Source organism: Lates calcarifer, unplaced genomic scaffold, assembly GCF_001640805.2.
Source record: "Lates calcarifer isolate ASB-BC8 unplaced genomic scaffold, TLL_Latcal_v3 _unitig_1596_quiver_1024, whole genome shotgun sequence".
Classification (NCBI taxonomy): domain Eukaryota; kingdom Metazoa; phylum Chordata; class Actinopteri; family Centropomidae; genus Lates; species Lates calcarifer.
The window spans coordinates 1-19,600 of record NW_026115639.1 but is presented as its reverse complement, the minus strand read 5'-3'; the positions used below and the strand labels follow the sequence as shown (position 1 = coordinate 19,600).

Below are 19,600 nucleotides of genomic sequence, written 5' to 3'. Positions count from 1 at the left end.
TATGGAAAAATAAATTCAATAATTTATCATATAATATCAATCATGAAGGGAGGGATACAAATCAGGTCGGTAGAAAATCTAAAATTTAAGGAAACATCAAAGTTGTTTCTGGTAGTGATGATCCAACATAGAATTCTGAATCTGCTGTTCCCCTCAGCTTTACAGAGCTCACTGTTTATCTGCCCACCACTTGACTGTTAACTAGTTCACTCTCACCTCTCTTACAGTGTTGTTTGCAGCCACAGCAGGCAGCTGTTTTCAGTGAATAAAAGCTCAGACGAACCAACTGTACACTACCGGTTTAGCACCAAACAGCAGGCAGACTAGCTGGTGAACATAGTGGAGCATTTAGCAGAGAAAAGTTGATAAAATCAATTATTGCAGATGAAATTTTTAATGTTGCCAAAACAAAATTTTTGTGAATATAATTCTAATTCTGCCACCAGGAAAACAAGCCTATAGGGCCAATATATTTTGTTGTTGTTGTTGTTTTTTTTTTTTACAATTATAACCCGAAGTCCTTAATTAATGATGTAAATGTAGGAGTAACTATGGGCATTCAGGCTTTTATACTTCTTCCAACAAGTGGAGAGAAATACGCAAGCAGCTCAAATCAGTCCCACTGTGAGATACAATGAGTGTGTGAGCAAAAGATGAGCTCCTTTTTTGCCCGAGTCTGTGTTCATCAGAGAGAGCTCAAGTATTGGCTGTCTCTAGTACACCCCCCCTTCCACCAGTCATCCAATCAGAGGCAGCAGCAGGCAGGCAAAGCTGCCAGTGCGAGGCTGCAGTCAGAAACAGAGCAGAGCTCTCTGCATTTGCCCGCCACACTGTCTCAGGTAGGTCCATTAACACACACACACACATACACACAGACATGCATCCAAAAGTTTGCAAAGATTTTCCTTTGTGTCAGAGTATAGATCCACACCGGCTGCTAAAATGGAAATCATGTCATGTGTTTGGTATAGATGTGGATGGAGGGATGGTGCAAGCCTCCCAGCAAAGCAGTTATTGGGCTGATAATATGCTGTGTATCGAGTAGCTGCAGTAGTCTGTGAGTGTGTGCGTGTGTGTATGTGTATGTGTATGCACGTGTGTGTGTGTGGGGGCTTAGAGTGTGTGAGCAAGCAATGAGGTTAAACTGTCCTTGTAAAGAGTGGATAAACGCTTACAGTTTCAGTGGCGCAAGTTCATCATGATAGATTTTATATTTTCAGTTTTACATGAACTGAGCCTCTAACATTTGTTTTATTTTGCTAATGCACCAAAAAACACTCCAACAAGTATTTTAACCATTATATCAAGTCCTTGAGTGCGTAGTTGAGCAATTAAAATGTGAAGGTATTCCTGAAGAGCAGCATTTATTTGTATTTACGTACGTACATAGGAACTAAAGATTCAAATCTTTATACACTAACCTAAGGAGTCTACTATTTAACAAAAGTAGTAAAAGAAGAAGTTAAAGAATTGTGATAGGTTGTAGTTGGCTGAAAGTAATGAGCAGGCTTTTTATGGTTTCAGATCGTTTTCAGATTCTTTTTTGCACTGATTCCAATACACATCATCATCTGTTACATGTTCCTCTTGATTGTTGCTGTTTAGTGTCTTGTAAGCCAATACAAGTAGGCTATATGTATTGCATGTCAATCAATCAATCAACCTATTTTTTTGTGATTAAGTGCATAAATGGTCAGGCTAATGTTATTCCATATGTTCTTGTTTTCAACAGGCTTTTTAAAGACCCTCATTTCTTGGGGACTATTTAAAGTGGCAGACTAATACACATTTGCTGCTCTAGTGGGTTTTCCTGGCAGCAGAGCACTGTATGTGGGATTGAGTCAAAATAATCTACAATATGTGTTTTCATGCTAATGAAGGAACATGTTACCCAGTGCGACAGTGTGGCTCACTGGTGTGTTTTTAATAGTTTCTGAACAATAATGAAGCTCTGTATCAGAGAGGAAAATACTGATTATTGACAGCCTTATTTTCTAATACTTAATGAATGCTTAATATTCCATTCAGTGGTGTGTGTTTCTTAATAGACAGTATAAAATTATGGTATTATATGAGCAGTTTAGCCTGCAGCAGCTGTTGCACAGTCCGCTGCAATGATTGCATGTGAATTCTTGGTGAAGAGAGGGACGGAGCTTTTTGAGGCTTTCACTACCAGTAAATGAAAACTCTTGTGTGGCAGTGCCTGTGTGTAGCTGCGACAAAGACTTACACACACACACACACGCACACACACATGCACACAAAGCATATGTATCCCTTTGACAAATCTGTATCCCTCTGAGTGAACTTCAACTGATGTCTCTGTCATATTCATCTCATCTATCAGGCTGGGGCTCTTCACCTACAAGTGAATGCAGTCAAACTCAGCTTTCCAACACACACACACACACACACAATCACTAGTGCTCACGCAGTAGCCACTCTGGGATGCAGATGATGGCCTGACTCTGTTCCCTCCCTGTACTTCATACTCAATGTCAAGAGCTGTAATGCATGATGATCCTGTCAAACTGATGGAGAATGATTCTGCTGTGGGCTTTTAACTGATGTATGTGTGTATATGTGTGTGTGTTCGTGTGTGGGTGAGGGTGTTATGATGAAAGAATAATATTTCTTTCTCACTTTCTGCTGCTTTGAAGAAAAAAGAAAGTCCTGACAGCCCACATCTTTTCATTTAGTCTTGACAGGTTGAAATATATTCAGAAGAAAAAGAGGCAGAGTTATACTGTTAGACTATTGTTTTTAATGATGAATATATTTACCACTTTTGTGTAGAGTCATCTAAATTTTGATGGAATAAATTCAGAGCAGAAATCAGTCCTATTCTGACACCTTTTGCCTGAGGATGATCACAGAGCGGACAGAAGGAAAGGACGTCCACGTCCAATGGATATAAAAAAGGCAGAAAGAAGCCTTTTCATGTGTAATATAATATGGTGCACATAGGCTTCATGCATATTAGGCTTCCCCAACTGTTACATAAATACCATTCCACTGATACAGATTTCATTTCATTTCAAGGTCCCCTTTTTTCCTCTAAGATTCAAACCAATCACTCCTCTTTTCACAAAGATGTCAGGCCTTGAGTTTAGAGAATAAAAACCTCCCAATAATGCTTGCACGTGTTCAACCACACACTTTCAACGTGACATTTTACGAAGAGCTAAATGTCTCGACTGCTCCTCACTCAGCTCAGAGATTAATTGTTTCCAGAGAAATGGGCATCCAATTCAAGTGATTGTCTTTCTTGATTTTAGTGACACTCTCGCAGAGATAATCGTTTTAACATTTTTCATCTGCCATAATAATACAGACACTGACAGTAGACTGTGGCTTTTTATATCTCTTGGAGAAATCTACTTCACCAGGAAAACAGCAGTGTTAGTTTCCATCATTCAACACTTAAAGCAGCCCGTTTACATTTTCCTGACAGCAGACCTCTGGCAGCTATGTGAATCATATTCAAGATCTAATATGTACAAAGTGTAACACTGATACTGGTGCCGCAGCGGATGTCAACAGTCTTCAATGCTCTTTTCTCATCTCTTAGAAACATTGTTTTCCTTGACCACGAGCACAATTTTGGTCTAACCCAAACCAAACAGTTTGCATTAAACATGATGTAACAAACCTATCTGAACCAGGTGCTAGGCTAGATGAGTCACCAAGGAGTTTCATCTCAGTATAACCTGGTTAAATTCACAAACACATCGCCACACAAATAGTCAAATTCAGGGGTGGAAGCCAATTTATTCAGATGTCTAAAGGTTACTTCGCATTAGTTTCAGATTGCAGTTTCATGTTTACTTGATGTTTAAGAAATCAGCTTAGTGGAGAGAGCCAACAACATTCCAGCACATGTAAACACCCTGTTTTCACTGTTTTAACACCCCAACGATATGCGGTCTGGGTTATTTCCATGTGCAAATTTGGCAGAGTTGCACACTCATAGAAGGTGCAGCTCATTTCACAATCACACCGCTATGCACACTTATGGAGTTAGAGGGAGCATGTGTCTGTGAATCTGTAAGAACTGGGATTTTCTCTCTGTGTCTAAACCTTTCTTAACCAGTGAGGTTTGCAGATCAGGAAACACTCATATGATCATTTTAGTAATGGTCATTTGTAATGAGGCACAAAATGAAAGTTGTTTTTGACATGTAAATCATTACTATCTGTGCTATTTTTTTCTACAACGGATTTGATACAGATTGTCTGGTGCTCAGCATCATCAAATTCAATATTTGTTCTCCTAACTTACTGTTAATTTGTGATATATTTATATTTTTTTACACTTACTGCCCTCACTACTAGATGGAACACATGCTTTTGATTAGCATTGTGTGTGTCTGTCATTAGGAAACAGCCTCAGGGAGCCTCATCTCCACTCTCAGGCTCATCTTAATGACAGTTCTGCCAATACTCCTGCATGAGTGAGTGTATGTGTCTCTCACACACAAGCAAGTCGCCATATGGACCGTATGGAGTAGCAGTGTTTGTGTAATTTGTTTCTACCTGTTTGTGTTATTTGGAAAGTGTTTTCTGGATATGATTTCTGTGTGGATGATCTACTACATGATGACGGTGTGTATGTCTCAGCTCTATGGAACATGACACACCAGTTTTTGGACTGGAGTAAGATATCAAGCTCTCTGCATTGTGAACCTGGAACTGGTTATTTAATAGCTGGATTCAAGTACATTTTAAAACTTAAGCTACTGACTGACTTTTAAAATGCTATTAATTTGTACATTTTTCATTATATTTGGGGAGTTTGGTTGCAGCTGGATAAGAGATGAGTTCACAACTTGTTCAAAGAAAGCTATTAGTAGAATGCTAACAGAATATTCAGAAATCTATATCCATTTGAATTCTTAAAAATGATCTAGCCTGCAGTCTGTAGAGAATTTTCACTATGTGCTACGAAAGCATTTTTTTCCCCCATGGACTTGCTACAAAAGCATGAAACAGACATTAAACAAGATGAGGGAAGGATGATAAAAGGCTCGGTTTGTACTGAAGCTAATAATAATGGACATAATAATGGACATTCACATTCAGACTCATGTAACACCCTTTCTAAATGCTTGAATATTAAAATCAAACTAGGGTATGACTCAGCACTGCAATGAACCATGTTTACATGAAGAGATGTCAAAGTACAGTTATGTTACTGGAAAACCCACATCCTGTCAGTCAGACGCTGTAGGGATTTGGAGGAAATGCGGTACAGTAAGTTTAGTTTTTCATGTATTGTGAATTATTTAGAGACTTTGGGTATTATGCTCTGGAGGCATAAAAAAGTAGAAAATGGATATCTGATTTTATTCATGATGAGATCTGCAGACTTTTGCAATCTCACAAACATAAGAATTCTTGAGAAAAAATATGTACTACTGTAAATACTATTATATCTATAGCTTCAGTAAAATAATCCTGTCTCTGCCATGTCAAGTCATGTCAAAACAGTCTTATTAATATAGCACCAATTCACAACAGAAGTTATCTCAGGGCACTGCTCATATAGAGCAGATCTAGACCATACTCTGTATAATATTATTTAGACATCAAACAGTTCACATCAGCGATCCCCAACACTCAAGTCTTACTGCAGATGTAAATCCTTGATAATAATCATAGGTCTTATTTTAGGTCAAATCTTAAAGGACTACAAACAGAACCTGCTACTGATAGATCTGGTGTTGCATCATGAACTTAATTTAAGGAACGCTACAACATTTTTTAGGAAATGCATTTGGTTATCATCTTATTAAGAAACAAATGGGAACTGCTAGCCTAGCTGCATACAGCAGTAAAAAGTCCTGAAGTCCACTAGTTTCGACAACTCGACAAAATCTCTTGGAAACACATTCTGGGGTTCACTATCCATGTTCTAAGATAACAAGGGTCTATTCTATTGCTTGATATTTGACTGTGATTTTAACAAAGATAAACTAAGGTATTCATATCTGTCATTTTCCTCGTCTGTGACACAGAGCATCTGTCCATTTTCTCAGCTGTAATCTCTGCTCCCTAAACGCATTTATGTTGTTTGACCCTTCCTGTCTATTCTCATACTCTCACAGCTTCATTCTGTAAACCTGCTGATGTTTAATCTTCAATGTTCTTAGCGTTGTGGGAGATGATGTTTGTTAAAGGCCAAGAAAAGGAGGAGAAAATAAAGATATTAAAAACATTCCATCCCTGACAAACAGACTGAGCCACATGACAGACTGTTAAGTAGGGTAGTTTTGTAGAGATAATTATGTCATTGGCATTTTGAATGAAGTTTCCTGAATTATTTCTCAATCACAGTCTGGAAGTTCTAGTTTCACTATGAAAAATGGTAAATGTTAAAAGTAACTGTCACACAGCAAGATTCCAACGTGACGAGCTGAATTTGTTTTGTAGGAAATCTTCATTTATCACTTTTCGAATGCGACTTGAACGCAGCACCGCTTCCCATCACATTTAACAGTCTGCTGATGAGGTGGTGAGGGGGAGGTAGAGGAGGCGACAGCTGAGCAGTGCACTAAGTGTCAGGCCTGTTGATGGTTACCATGGCACTCAGTCTGTCGCATGCACGTGTCCTTGTAGGCATGTGAGTGTATGTGTGTGTGTGTGTTATTAAAAACTTCCACTGGCAAACAAGGGAGTACAAGTGTCCAGTTGTGGATGAAAAGAGACAGAGAAAGTAATTTTACTGATCTCTCAATGTGAACTAGAAATTTATTCTGTTCTGTCACAGCCATGAATGAATTCGGTTGATCATTTTATCATATTTGGTTCTGCTTATCTATCTTTCAAAGTCATGCTGCTAGTTTGTGAATACATTTAGGTGAAAAAAGGCTGTTGCACGTTTTGCTATCCATCCATAGTGCCTAGCTTTAATATTTTCAGCCATTTACCCATGTTTCTTTGGGAGAACAGTCTTGTTGCCACATATCAAGTGAAGCTGAATAGCTATTATGTATAAACAGATGTACAGTATCAAGACAGAAGTCCAGTATGGATAAACTTTTTAATAAATACAAATATTTGTACCCTAAACTCACTGTAAAACACTCAAGTTCAGTTACACCTGCATGTTTCACTTCACAGTGGGATCTCCCCCCTAGAGAAATATTGAGAAAGTAATTGTTGAACCTCTTGTAAAAACCACTTGTATGCACGGATTTGTTCAGAACAGGCTCATACAAGTGATTTAACAGAATTTGTGCCAGTCGCCAATTTTGTCATACTCCTACAAAATACTTCTGACTCCACTAATCTTGTTATCTTTTGTGTGATGACTTCTATCAGAAGGATGTGAAGCTCCACTGAGTTTATTTGTTTATTTTCACTCTGGTGAAATATTTGTGAATGAAACTTCCTCATAAATGTTGCAGAATACACAGTCTTTTATAGCAGCTTTCTTCTTTTTATAATTGCAAGTTTAGGTGGCAATAATGAGATTCACTGATGCACAAAACAGTTAAGAAATGTTGTTCAAACAAGCAGATTTTGGGCAAGACACTTGTTTTAATTCTTTTTGATATGTAGTTTTCTGTGTGGAGATTCCCTTCCAGTAACTACACTGACCCCAGAATTATGTATGGTAAAATAAAGTGAATCTATGATGTGATAATTAGTTGCAAATGCAATGCTGCACGCTGTGAAAGAAGCCTAAATGAAGGGTGCTGAATACAGATATTCAGAAATTGCCTGATGCTGTTGTAAAGGTGCCAAGTCAGTCTGTGCAGAGAGCAGTACATCCTGTACTGTTTCGCCCTGGTGTAGTTCACACACTAAAATGATTATATTCATTGTAGGGCGATTCAAGCATTGTCACAACAGCCACTGCAGCTCAAATGCTGATACCAGTCTCTGGTTGACTCTGCTTGGTCACATTATGCAGGAGCATGCTTGATGAAAGGAATGTGCCTACTATATCTGTTCCAGAGAGGGATATGGAGAAGGCAGAAGGATTAGAAACTTGGTGGAGAGTGGACCGGCGCTGGCAGTATTTAATGTTTGGAGTCAGCAGCCGTGGGTATCCTGTTAAATACTCCGAGCTTTGGAGTGAAAAGAGCCCACAGGCCCTGGTGAGCTTCTGGCACGATACATGGCAGCAGGAACACATGACCTCAGCTGCAATGTGATGTGGATTCAACCAGAGCTTTCCACAGAGTGGGACAGCAACACTGGTGCAAAATACCGATCAAATTTTTTGCATTGATCCAACAATACTCAGTATTTACCCAAGAATTTCACAGTCGCGGTCACTCAGACAGTATCTGCCTGCTTAGTCCACAAGTCAGTCACAGAGAATGTGTCATATAATTTGCAGACTTGTTAACCAATGGTGCAAAGGACTGCAGAAAATGTGGGTTGATATTCCTTGCTGAATGTTGCAATGTTGAAACAGAATATCTGCTTGTTGTGAATGCATTATGACTGTTTTATGATTACATTTAGGCACCAACAGCACTTGCAGCACAATATTTACAAGGTTTTTCCTCAACCTTCCTTAACTAAAGTGCTTTTGTTGTCTAAACCTAACTACAGATGGGGGACTGGATGTGAACCCTGGGCTCTGGTGCATCTTTTTTTTAATAGTAAAACAGTCCATGACTAATATGCAAGACAGTCATGTGGCAATCACTGAGTAATCTATATTTTGCAGTAGGTGAGGTTACACTGCATTCTGCAACAGAGGATGATCCTGGACAGAGACCTGCAGGAAAGTCCTGAGGCAGAGAGAGAAGTGAAAGAACTGTGCCAAAATATACCAGTAAAAAACATAAAATCTAAAACACCTCTCAGAAAAATGTCATGCCAAGAGGATGATGATCTGGTGCACAGAATATTAATTTTACATTAAATTTGACTTATTTATTTTATTCGTGCGTTTGGGGTTCAGATTATAGCATTTTCTTCATGTCTTTTATGACAGGTCTAAACTACTTCTGAATTTAGCACGAGTTAATGGTTAACATCACAAATCTCTTACACACGGTTGGTTCTTGATGAATTATTCATGTGCAGTGTGCCTAAGTGGCATCTCATGCTGCACATCAAAAGATCTATGCGAACTTACTATACATCCAGGGCTTGATAGTGCCTGTTAGACGACAAACTTTGTGCTTTTGTACACCAAATACCATGCTGCAATCACAGTATTTAACCTTTTTAAATGAAGGTACTTGTCTGTGGTCTTGTTGTTGATACAGATTGATTGCATTCAAAATTCCGTTGCAATCTTGTCTTTCTTGAATATGTTTATCTTGTTTATGTTTTATAGACCTTCATCATTTGAACGTCTGTAAGCTAAAAAGTGGAGTTAAGCCATTCAGACTATGTGAAAAAAAGCATAGCAAATTAAATTGTTTCAAAAGGTGTCAAAAGTAGCAACCTGACAGTTTTACTGTTCAGCTGAGACATTCTGCTCAAAGAGGGAAGCAGAGGAACTAATCCACTGTTTGTCTGCATGCAAGTGTGTGCGCTTGCATTTTGATAAATCTATATTTCCATACTGAGATGACACCTCCCAATAAAAATCATAAAATAAGCGGTATCCTCTGATATGAGGACTTTAGCAGGTCCTCCCAATTTCAGGTGAAGGTTCACAAGGCATTTTTTGGTTAGCTTTTTTTCCTTCTAATGAGCAACAGCTTTTGGTACTAAATAAAAGTTCCTTTTGGTTTCTCAGTTTGATCGATCACTTCCTGTCCTCCATTGTCATATGCAAACAAACTATTGACTTGGTCCAATCAGAAACAAGGATTATTCCAACCTTTTCGTAATCTGTTGTAATGTTGTCTTGTTTAGGAATGTTGCTGTGATTTGTGAAATGTTGTGAAATGCCATTACGTTTCTAAAATGATGTGTTTTAAACCTCAGCGCCACCATAAGATAAAATAAATAACTTAATTAGTTCATTAAATACTCTGGCTTCCTCCCACCATCCAAAGACATGCACAATAGGTTAATTGGTGACTCTAAATTGCCCGTAGGTGTGAATGGTTGTTTGTCTCTATATGTTGGCCCTGCGATGGACTGGCGATCTGTATAGGGTGTACCCCGCCTCCTGCCCAATGTCAGCTGGGATAGGCTCCAGCACCCCCGCGACCCTGAACAGATAAGTGGTGTAGATAATAGATGGATAGTTCATTAAATAAATAAATACAAACATAAATACAGGTCTGTTAACTCCAAAACACAGCTCTAACCAAAAAGTTGGCCTTTTTAAGAAGTATCCTTCTATAAACACTGCCTATGGATGCTGTAAAGCTTAGAGGAAGACAATTTTGGAGCTGTGACACATTACCAATGCATATTCTGCTGTATGAGGCTACAAAACAGTGCAACTAAAGGTGTGCTCAGACGCCTAGTGAATTTACATCTTGCTGAAGTGTGAATTTTTCTAGCCACAGTTACCCACAGTGAGCTGGAAAGTGAATGGCAGTCAGGGAGTGGATCTTAATATTTCAGAGTCAAGGAATCAATATAGTCAATAATGGTTCTCACACTGACTAGTAATAGTAATTTAAATGTCAGTGAGTGTGTGTCTGCGTGTGTGAACACAGAGATTGTGGGGCTCAGCTAATCATCTTGCAGGGACACTTCAGCAGTGTGTGGGAGGTAGACCCAGTCCCGCAGTCTTACATAAGAACAGATATAATGCCATCTAATTCAGCAGCTTTTGATGTGCTTTCTCTCTTTCTGCACATAACCCACTTAGGGACACATTCACTCGGCACAGCAACGGCAAGCACAAACAACATAGAGACACCCCCCACATACACCCCACTACTGTCATCACCACCCCCTATCCCTCCACAGATACATCTGAAAGTGTTTCTCCGCCTGGCACAGAACATTTAAGTGTCATCCGTGGACAACTTTAGTGTGCTTGTGAAGATCTGCCACATTGGTGGCACAGTCACAATAACATCCTGGACTGTTGTTAAACCATTCTTGCCAATGGTGTTGATAATGACGACGATGATGACTATTGTAAGTTCTATATTGACAGAAGTTATAATTGCAACAAATAAAATCTTCAGTCTAACAATACAGGGTCTTATTTGTATGGGCCACAACAGCATTTCTACCCTATTCTCTGTATTTCACAGTCACTGTAAATATAAATAAGCTGCGATGTACTGATTTCTCCAATGTGCTTGGTTATATTGAGTGCAATATTGAACAATATGTCCACATAATAGCCCTGGCTTGTCATTCAAGTGATGAGTGCAAGTCATCTTCTTCTATCTCTTCACATGGTGATATCTTTGCTGGTTATTTGGGTGTATGCCACACAAGCAAAGGCAAAGACTTGACACATTATTAGGTAAACTCAAAGACATATAAAATATAAGGAGGCACTGGAGGAAGACAGGCTTAGGAATACTGCAGACAGAAGCCAGGGTGAAGTAAGGATACTGTAAGAACACTATTATTGATTTGTATGCACAGAATTATCCAGTTCTCTTTCTCCCACCCAGAAAATGAATGTCTCTGTTTTTTATTCTCTCTTTTCTCAGAAAGCTACCTTGGTGGATAGAGAGGCAGATGGAAAAGAACTGAACGAAGGTTGCAGCACAACTGAGAATCACAACTCCTTCTCTGTCGCCATGGAAACCACTGAACAATCAGTGCTGCCGATGGACTGTGAAGTGGAGGTCGCTGTGGCTGATTCACCTGAGGAGCGGAAGGATTTCAGTGCAGATGATGAGCAAGTTTGTTTAGAGACAGACTCATCAGATTCCCTAGGGGAAAAGGCAATGATTGGCACATTATTAACTGACCTGCCAACTGGAACAATTGAGACTGAAAACCCTGACTGCTCTGAGACCAGTGTTTGCACTGAAATGCCTTGTCAAGATCAAAAGGAAGTTTTGATATTAGAACCAGCGCATGAAGAGCTTAACAGGAATGAATCAGTCACCTCATCTGTGTCTGACACACTCTCCAGTGCTGACAGTGTTTATGAGAATGAGGCCCATCGTAAGAGGCAGGACACACCAGAACAAGATCCTGAGCAAGAACAAGTCCCTGAGCCGGAGCAATATCTTGAGCCAGAGCCAGATCCTGAATCAGAGCAATACCCTGAGCCAGAACAAGACCCTGAACCAGAGCAATACCCTGAACCTGAGGACAACCTTAAACTTGGGCAATATCCTGAGCCAGAGCAAGACCCTGACCTCGAGCCATACCCTGACCCTGAGCTAGAGTTATACCCTGACCCATTGCAAGACCCTGAGCTAGAGTTATACCCTGAGCCAGAGCCTGAGGCTGGGGATAATGAGCTTAATCCTGAAAATGATGGCTATAAAAATCTGCCAATAGAAACAGAGGATGACCCAGAGACCAATGAAATCCTATTTGAACCACCCATTACAGAGGAGTCGATATTAGAGCACTGCATTAGAGAAGAGGCAATGTCTGATGTGTCCAATGAATCCTGTCATGACCTTGACCCTGATGAAATGGATGAATGCCTGACAGTTGAAATTGCAGCGGCCTCTTCAGATAGTGAAACTGACGAAAAATGGAGAACAATATTCTCCTCTTCTATAAATAAAGAAGATGACGACTCATATTTGGACAGTCTTCAGCTGAGTGCTCAAGAGCTCTTTGTGCAGAAAGTTGAGGTGACAGACTTTGAAGAAGAAGACAACTTTGAAGAGGTCTGTTTTGAGGTTCCACAAGTGGAAGAAGTTCTGGAACAACCTGAGGATATAATTTCCTTTCCCACTCCTACACAAGAGGTTAAATATAACCCTTTAGGGCTTCAAGGTTTATCCAAAATCTCTGAAGATGAGAGTGAAAATGGCAGAGACGCCAATCATAATCACACCACCCACCAACAGCAGATCAATGCAGATCAAAACAAGAAGCTACCTAAAGATTTCTGTGTGATACAGGAGACTAAGAGTGAAAATGTTAGCACGGAGCATGTGGACTTCCAGCTGGCTCGTAAACAGTGGCGAGAAATGGAGGAGCAAACCAAGAACAAGATCGTCTTACCCACCACAAAACAGCCCAGTTTCCACGGCAGCCACAGCTTCATGTACACACCGGTCCGCAACATTGAAAGAACGCACAAGAAAGCACATGAACTAGAGAACTTGAATCTGAGTGGGGATTATTCTCACACCCAGTTCAGCCCTTGCTCAGAGGATTCTGGCTTGGATGATTCCAGTTACAGGTCGCCTTACGATGACCCAGAAACACCAGTTGAAAGGGAGATTCGCATATCAATGGAGAGGGAGGAAAACTTCAGGAGAGAGAGAGGACTCTCCAGGATGGGCAAATCAACCGATTGTGCTCCATCACGAAGTATCCCCAGATCCATAAGCACTCCACTGACACCATCATTCATCATCACCTCCTCACCTACTAAGGAACCACTGAAACATGATGTGTCAGCAAACAATGTTATCATACTCGACCCCAGCAATGATTTTACCTCCAGCCCCAGACATGGCAAAGACAATGTGGCAGCTAGGTCAGGTGAATGGCGTTCCGAGGACAACAGCTCCAACCTCATCATCCTAGAGACATCCAACCTGATTATTCGCAGTGCCTCTGAGTTCTCCCTAAACAAAGCCCATGAGCAGCCACAGGAAAAAATGTTCCTGAACAATCCTTTTTTCAAGTTGCGTTCAAGAAGCACAATATCACTGGTGGATGAAGAGATTAAGTTGGTGAAGCAGAGAGAGGAGGAGCTGAGGAAAGAGAGAGCAAATCTGTATGGCAAAGACAGGTTCAATACAGACAGGATGTTGTCAAATCACATGGACACTTTGACATTTGACACTTCAGGTATGTCAGCAAAACAGTAACTGAAGAACAATACATTATTAATGACATTGTACTCATACTTTTTCCTAACCTTACCTCTGTATGTGTATAGATTTAGGCTAATGATGATCTTTGGTCTTTGTTTTAGCTGATGTACCAGTGAAATGCAAGTCCTCACCATCATCACCAATGAAAACAGCCTACAGGATGGATCGCTCTGCTTTATCGTGTGATCACAGAGTAAGCTCTTGCTCAAATGCTTCAAAATCACATCAGTCCAATTAATCTATATGGTACTAGTTTTGTGTTGCACCTTATGGGAAAACAAATGCATTACACATGCATATGATTTCTATGCATCCACCAAGTGTACCCTTAAATTGCACATTTTTTTAAAGGGAAAAAAACTAGCTTGGTGATTCAAAGCAGCAATACTGTAATATTACAATAGGAGGAGGAGGTAGAAGTGCTTTGAAAGCAGGTAAACAGTCAGCTGTGTTTTCTCAGTTTCCAGAGGTCTACACAGGAGGAAGACGCAAGAGTGCCATGGCTCTGCGCTGGGAGGCGGGCGAGTTTACAAAAAATGACTGAAGAGGAACAAGTCAACAGTTTGCCATATAAGGGCATCGATTGTCAGTGTTATTCTCATTCAAGTTAGATACAGCATTGCAATTGTTTGTTTCATGTTGTGACATAACCTAAACTCTGCTTCTGTGATGCTTTTGGCAAAAAAAAAAAAAAGAAAAAAAAAGAAAAACAATGAGAATGTTTATGGCCACATTAGTTTGGACAAAGTCCAAAGAGAACTGATACACAAAGTAAGCACTTGTGAGCACTTGATTCTGGACGGAGGGTGTACATTATTTTCAGATGCCCACACAGTTCTGAAATGTCCTCATTACGTCTGAATCAGCACTCATAGCTGGAAGGCTGCTGGTTTCAGCTCTTACTAGGCTACAGCTTCTACTACTTGTTGTAGTAGTAATGTTTATTACAAGATTGACAAAAACCGTGCCAACACACACATTCCATTTGAACCAAATTAAGAATAAATGATGCAAATATTTTGAACTGTAAGTGGCTGTGGTATAAATAGGCTAATCCTATCCAATCAGGGCAAGTATTAAAAATATATCAATCTACAGAGGAAAACCCAGGTTATCAGTTCATGTGTCATGCAATAACATTCAGTAACTGCATGGCTCCTTGTGTCCCATTGCCTAATGAAGAACTGCTTAAAAAGTCCAATCCAGGAGCACAGCAGCTCGAAAAACTGCCACTGGATGAAACAGAGATTCTCTGATCCCTGATTGGGCTTTTATTATCAGGCTAATACAGTACTCACATGCTGAATGTAGAAAAAGTTATTGGTCACTGTAATCAGAAACTGCTAACATAATATTACGTTTAGTGTTGTATCCCATTTGAATAGAGGGAGAGCAGCCCTCTTAGGTTTGAGATAGAGCTTAATTTAGGTTATTGTTAGGTTATGGTTTGAAGCCAGGGCTATTGTTGGGTTGAGATTAATAAGTAATTGATTTTTCTGGGTCACTAGGGGCTAGCACAAACAGTGTAGTTTTTTTTATAACAAACTATGGTTATGGAGATTGTGTCAGTAATTTGTTTCCTATTTACGCATCCAGTGGAGATAGAGCAACATGGTCACTGATTTGGAGCTTTGTGCCCACCTGAAATACAATATTCACTCCTTTCAGCTCTAGTTTGTATCTCTACCAATTCTTGAGGTATATGTCTCTTTAGCTGCTAAATGCTACTCTGTGTTCACCAGTTAGTCTCTTACTGAGTCTGTCAACTGGTAGTGTACAGTTCTCTGAGCTTTTTAACTCACACCAGCAGCCTGATGTTGCAGGAAATTAGGTTGCTGAGTGAACTGAGACTGAACCAAAATAATAAAGTTGTAAGCAACAGTAAGCTGAAAGGTGCTGAGATGCCCTGCACAGCTGAGGGAAACTGCAGAGTTGGTGATAATTCTCATAGTTATTTGATCCATTGTAAATAGAAAAATAAGGATTAGCGTAGCTTTCAGGTAACGGGGACCACAAATTGATGGGAAAGCAGACTTTAACACACCACCACCAACAAATATACCTGTGACTACAGACTTCAAAAGTATTGCTCTACTGTAGCTCAACAAGGAAATACAGACCGTGAGAGACTAGTATGGGTAACTCCTAGAAGTCGATTAGTCGATGCATCTGTTGAGAAAACGTGGCTGGCTATAAACGGAATCTTGTCTTAAAAAGACACAACCACAAGCCTAACTGTGGTGGAGGGCAGCGTGAGTCAGGGCAGTGTGACTCATTTCTGTTGGCCACACCAATACTCTCAGCTCTGGTGTCTGAGTGACTGTGCTGTCATCAGCCTTACATCTAGGTAGGATTTCATAACTGAGCTATGCCCAAAATGCCTTTTGCTTGCCCTAAGGGAATAAGGATGATAATAATATCTCATGCCAGTGGATTTTCTGATTCTGATTTAGATAGCCTGTGTGTGTGTGTGTGTGTGTGTGTATCCACACACACACACACACACACACGCGCGCATATATATACACACACAACTTTAACCGCTCTGAAGAGACTGCTTAATTGTCAGTGTGTCAACCAGGAATGATTACAGCTACCCAAAAACTCTTTCAACATAATGATATGTGACTATTGCATTAAGACTGACTTGAAAAAAAAAAACAACTGAACTTCTAGTTTATATAAAAGATAATTTGCTGACAGTAAACAAAAAAATACAGCTTTTTTGCTACGATGCCTGAATGTTAGACAACTGTATTGTTGAGTCCACTCTTTGCTAAACTTTTCTGGACATTATAAATGTAAATCAGATTTGAAAACATATTTTGATGTTATTGTAAGTCTTGATAAAGCAAATGCTACATTGCTCAGTGTATATTAATTGTATTTTCGTACTATGCTTTTTTTTTTTTGCTGCAAATGATATTTCAGGGTGAGCCGGATGGACATAAATGAGCACAATATACAGAACATTACACCCAAACCTTCACTCAAAAAACTCATAGTAAATGTCAAGATTTTAGTGATGGTAAATATAAAAGTGCATCTCAGTTTTGTCACCCCCTGAGTGATACTTAAAGACAAAGAACCATTTGAGTTGTCTGATTGAGCTAGCTCCACATTATTCTGTATGACCTATAGTAGGACAATCCAGGAAGTACAGGTATTTGTTGACACTGCTGCCACGGCACTCAAAACTAGGGAACCAATGAGACTACGTGGAATGTGGATTTCCATTGTCTGAAATCTAATGTCAGCGCTTTGGAAATTCTATAAGCAAATAAATGAATAAATAAATAAAATAGATTTCTGCAGATTAACCTACTTTATTCTTTATACAATAGCACTATAAATGAATGTTGACTTATACAGAGTGAGGCCACAGTGTACTCACATATACTTCTTGTAAATGTTCAATCAAATTCTGACTTTACTTTCCAACATTCTTTCAATTTTTATGTATCAGGGCATTTGTAGGCCAGTATTCATTTTAAAGCACTTTTCTTTGTGGTTCCCTTTATTGTGACATGCATGACCACAAACAAGACATTTTCAAAAGAGATTTTCTTAAGTGGTATCTGCTGATTTTAATAAAGAAATGTTTATCATTATTTACAAAGCCTTGATATGTCCAGCTACTCTGAAAAGCAGGTTATAAGAGCTTGGTACTTTCTTGACCTTGGATTGAACTGACCTTAAACAGCATTGTTTTACGTTTCATGTTTGTATGCTTCACTGTTAGAGTATAGCTTACAAATCTCAAGGATTACTTGCTGATGTATGAACATGGTGTGAAAAGTCCCTGCCATTGATTTTTTGGGTTTACTGGGCTCTTAACTGAACTACACTAAATATGCAAGGACTTTTCACTTTGTATTCTTCATGCAAGTATTGAAGAGATTAGTGCAACAATAAAAGATGTATATGAAGAATGCTGGCTACCTTTATTTGTTTGGGTACATAACATGCTCTGCTTATTATGAGATTATTTGTCTGCCAAGATGACAATTTAGCCTGAGGTTGGCACTAGAAGTTGAAGAGCTGTCCAGAATGGAAATGGCTCATTTTTGTGGTGAATGTGCTCAGTGAATTTTAACTGAAATCTGGCCTAGTTTTTGTGAGCAGGTGAAATTTAGGTTTGATGCTGGAGAATAATCGGAAGCATTAACATACCAACTAACTATAGGACAGTTTGGCCATTATATTTAGATTTTAAATACCTTGTCATTGATCTGTGTCATAGTGGAAATTTTAACCCCTGATGGTGGCACTAGATGAAAAGGCAGTACAATGTAAAAACATACACAACATTTACAAGATAGTCTCATATATGGCAATCATTTGTCATAATTATACATTTGAAATAGCTTTTATAAAGGCAGCCAGGAACCCTGTGTTTCCTATTAGGAACACTACCAACACCATCTTCTTGACTTTGGGACTCTGAAAGAAATTGTATTTAAAAATCAATAAAGGGAGTAAGATATATAAAATAAAAACTACAACCAAAAAGAAAAAGAAAAAGAAAAAAAAATGAATCAAGGCAAGTCTCACCTCTCCATGCTGCCACCTCTCGAACTGAACAAACAAAATGTTCTCTTTGTCATCGCTGTTTTTATTTCCTGCGGACACAGATGTGATTTTTAGTCAGACATATTTGTTAAGCAGAGAATACTAAAACATGAAATGCTACATACAGTTTTAGTTCATATACATCGATTTCAAAAAGCAATGCAATATCAAAAATCTGAACATCACTGCATAGTGAAAGAACACAGTCTTCCCACTGCTGTCCTCTCAAATGACGGAAGAGTTCATATTAGGTCTCTCATTTCAAGACTAGTACAGATGGTTGACATTTCCAAGCTATTTAGCATTCACATTCACTCACACCCACATAAATACACCCACCTCTGACACACACACAAACACATGCACTCACACACACAGTCTAATAATCATTTTTGCTTTAGTCATAATGTGTTGGAACAGAACAATTGATTTCTTGCTGCAGGCAGCAGCAGCACTTACTACTAACTGAAACAAACAACAGGTAATACCAACTGTTTACTCCAGGCATTAAGAACTAATCCACAGCTAACAGGAGAGGAAATTAAAAGCATATATCGAAGAGTGCCCTGGTGGCATAGGTGCATTTAATGAACGCAGTTGGCAGTGTTAGTAGGTCGGAGGAAGGAATCATGGCTGCTCGGGTGTTTACGCAGAGGGGACAGCAACATGAACTTTGTCAAAATGCAGTTTTATCTGATAATCAGATATTACTTTTGCATTTCATTTTTGCAGTCTGTCATCATACGCTAACACTGGTCTGTAGTACCTCTACTTCTGCGTCTACAGGAGTGGATTAGTAGCAGCAGGTCTGTGAGCACGATCCACAGGACCCATCCAGTCAGCACTGCAGGAGACCAAGGACTGGGTAGCAGAAGCGCCTGCTGAGCAGCACCCAGGAACACACACACCGCTGGGAGGGAGAGAGGAACAGTCAGTGCTTTATCTGGAATTTCACTCTCAGGCTGGGTGTAAGAAAGACATTTAGATCATGGTGCACACAATACATCTAAAAACCATTCTGTGAAAATAAACTGTAAAGATATATTTTAAATTTTTTCTTCTGTACATATTTCTTATTGTCACTCTGTGTGCAGAGCTAAACCAACAATTAACTGATGCTTCTAAAATCTATTGTCCACAGCCACTGTCCTGCTGCCCAAAATACTCAT

At 39.4% G+C, this 19,600-nt stretch overlaps 1 protein-coding gene and 1 non-coding gene across 2 annotated transcripts; one reads left to right on the top strand and one right to left on the bottom strand.

The window, feature by feature from the left end:
• The first annotated feature begins 582 nt into the window (after positions 1–582).
• LOC127138980 (uncharacterized) lies at positions 583–14,517 on the top strand. The gene is made up of 4 exons (XM_051067367.1): positions 583–839; positions 11,550–13,833; positions 13,961–14,052; positions 14,320–14,517. Exons 1-4 carry the CDS (start codon positions 654–656, stop codon positions 14,401–14,403), a joined length of 2,646 nt encoding a protein of 881 aa, XP_050923324.1. The 5' UTR covers positions 583–653; the 3' UTR covers positions 14,404–14,517.
• Positions 14,518–17,165: 2,648 nt separating this feature from the next.
• Positions 17,166–19,459, bottom strand: LOC108889556 (uncharacterized). The gene is made up of 3 exons (XR_007809783.1): positions 19,198–19,459; positions 18,414–18,481; positions 17,166–18,302 (listed from the first exon to the last, which is right to left on the bottom strand). It is a non-coding gene; the product is annotated as an uncharacterized LOC108889556 (transcript).
• Positions 19,460–19,600: the final 141 nt, after the last annotated feature.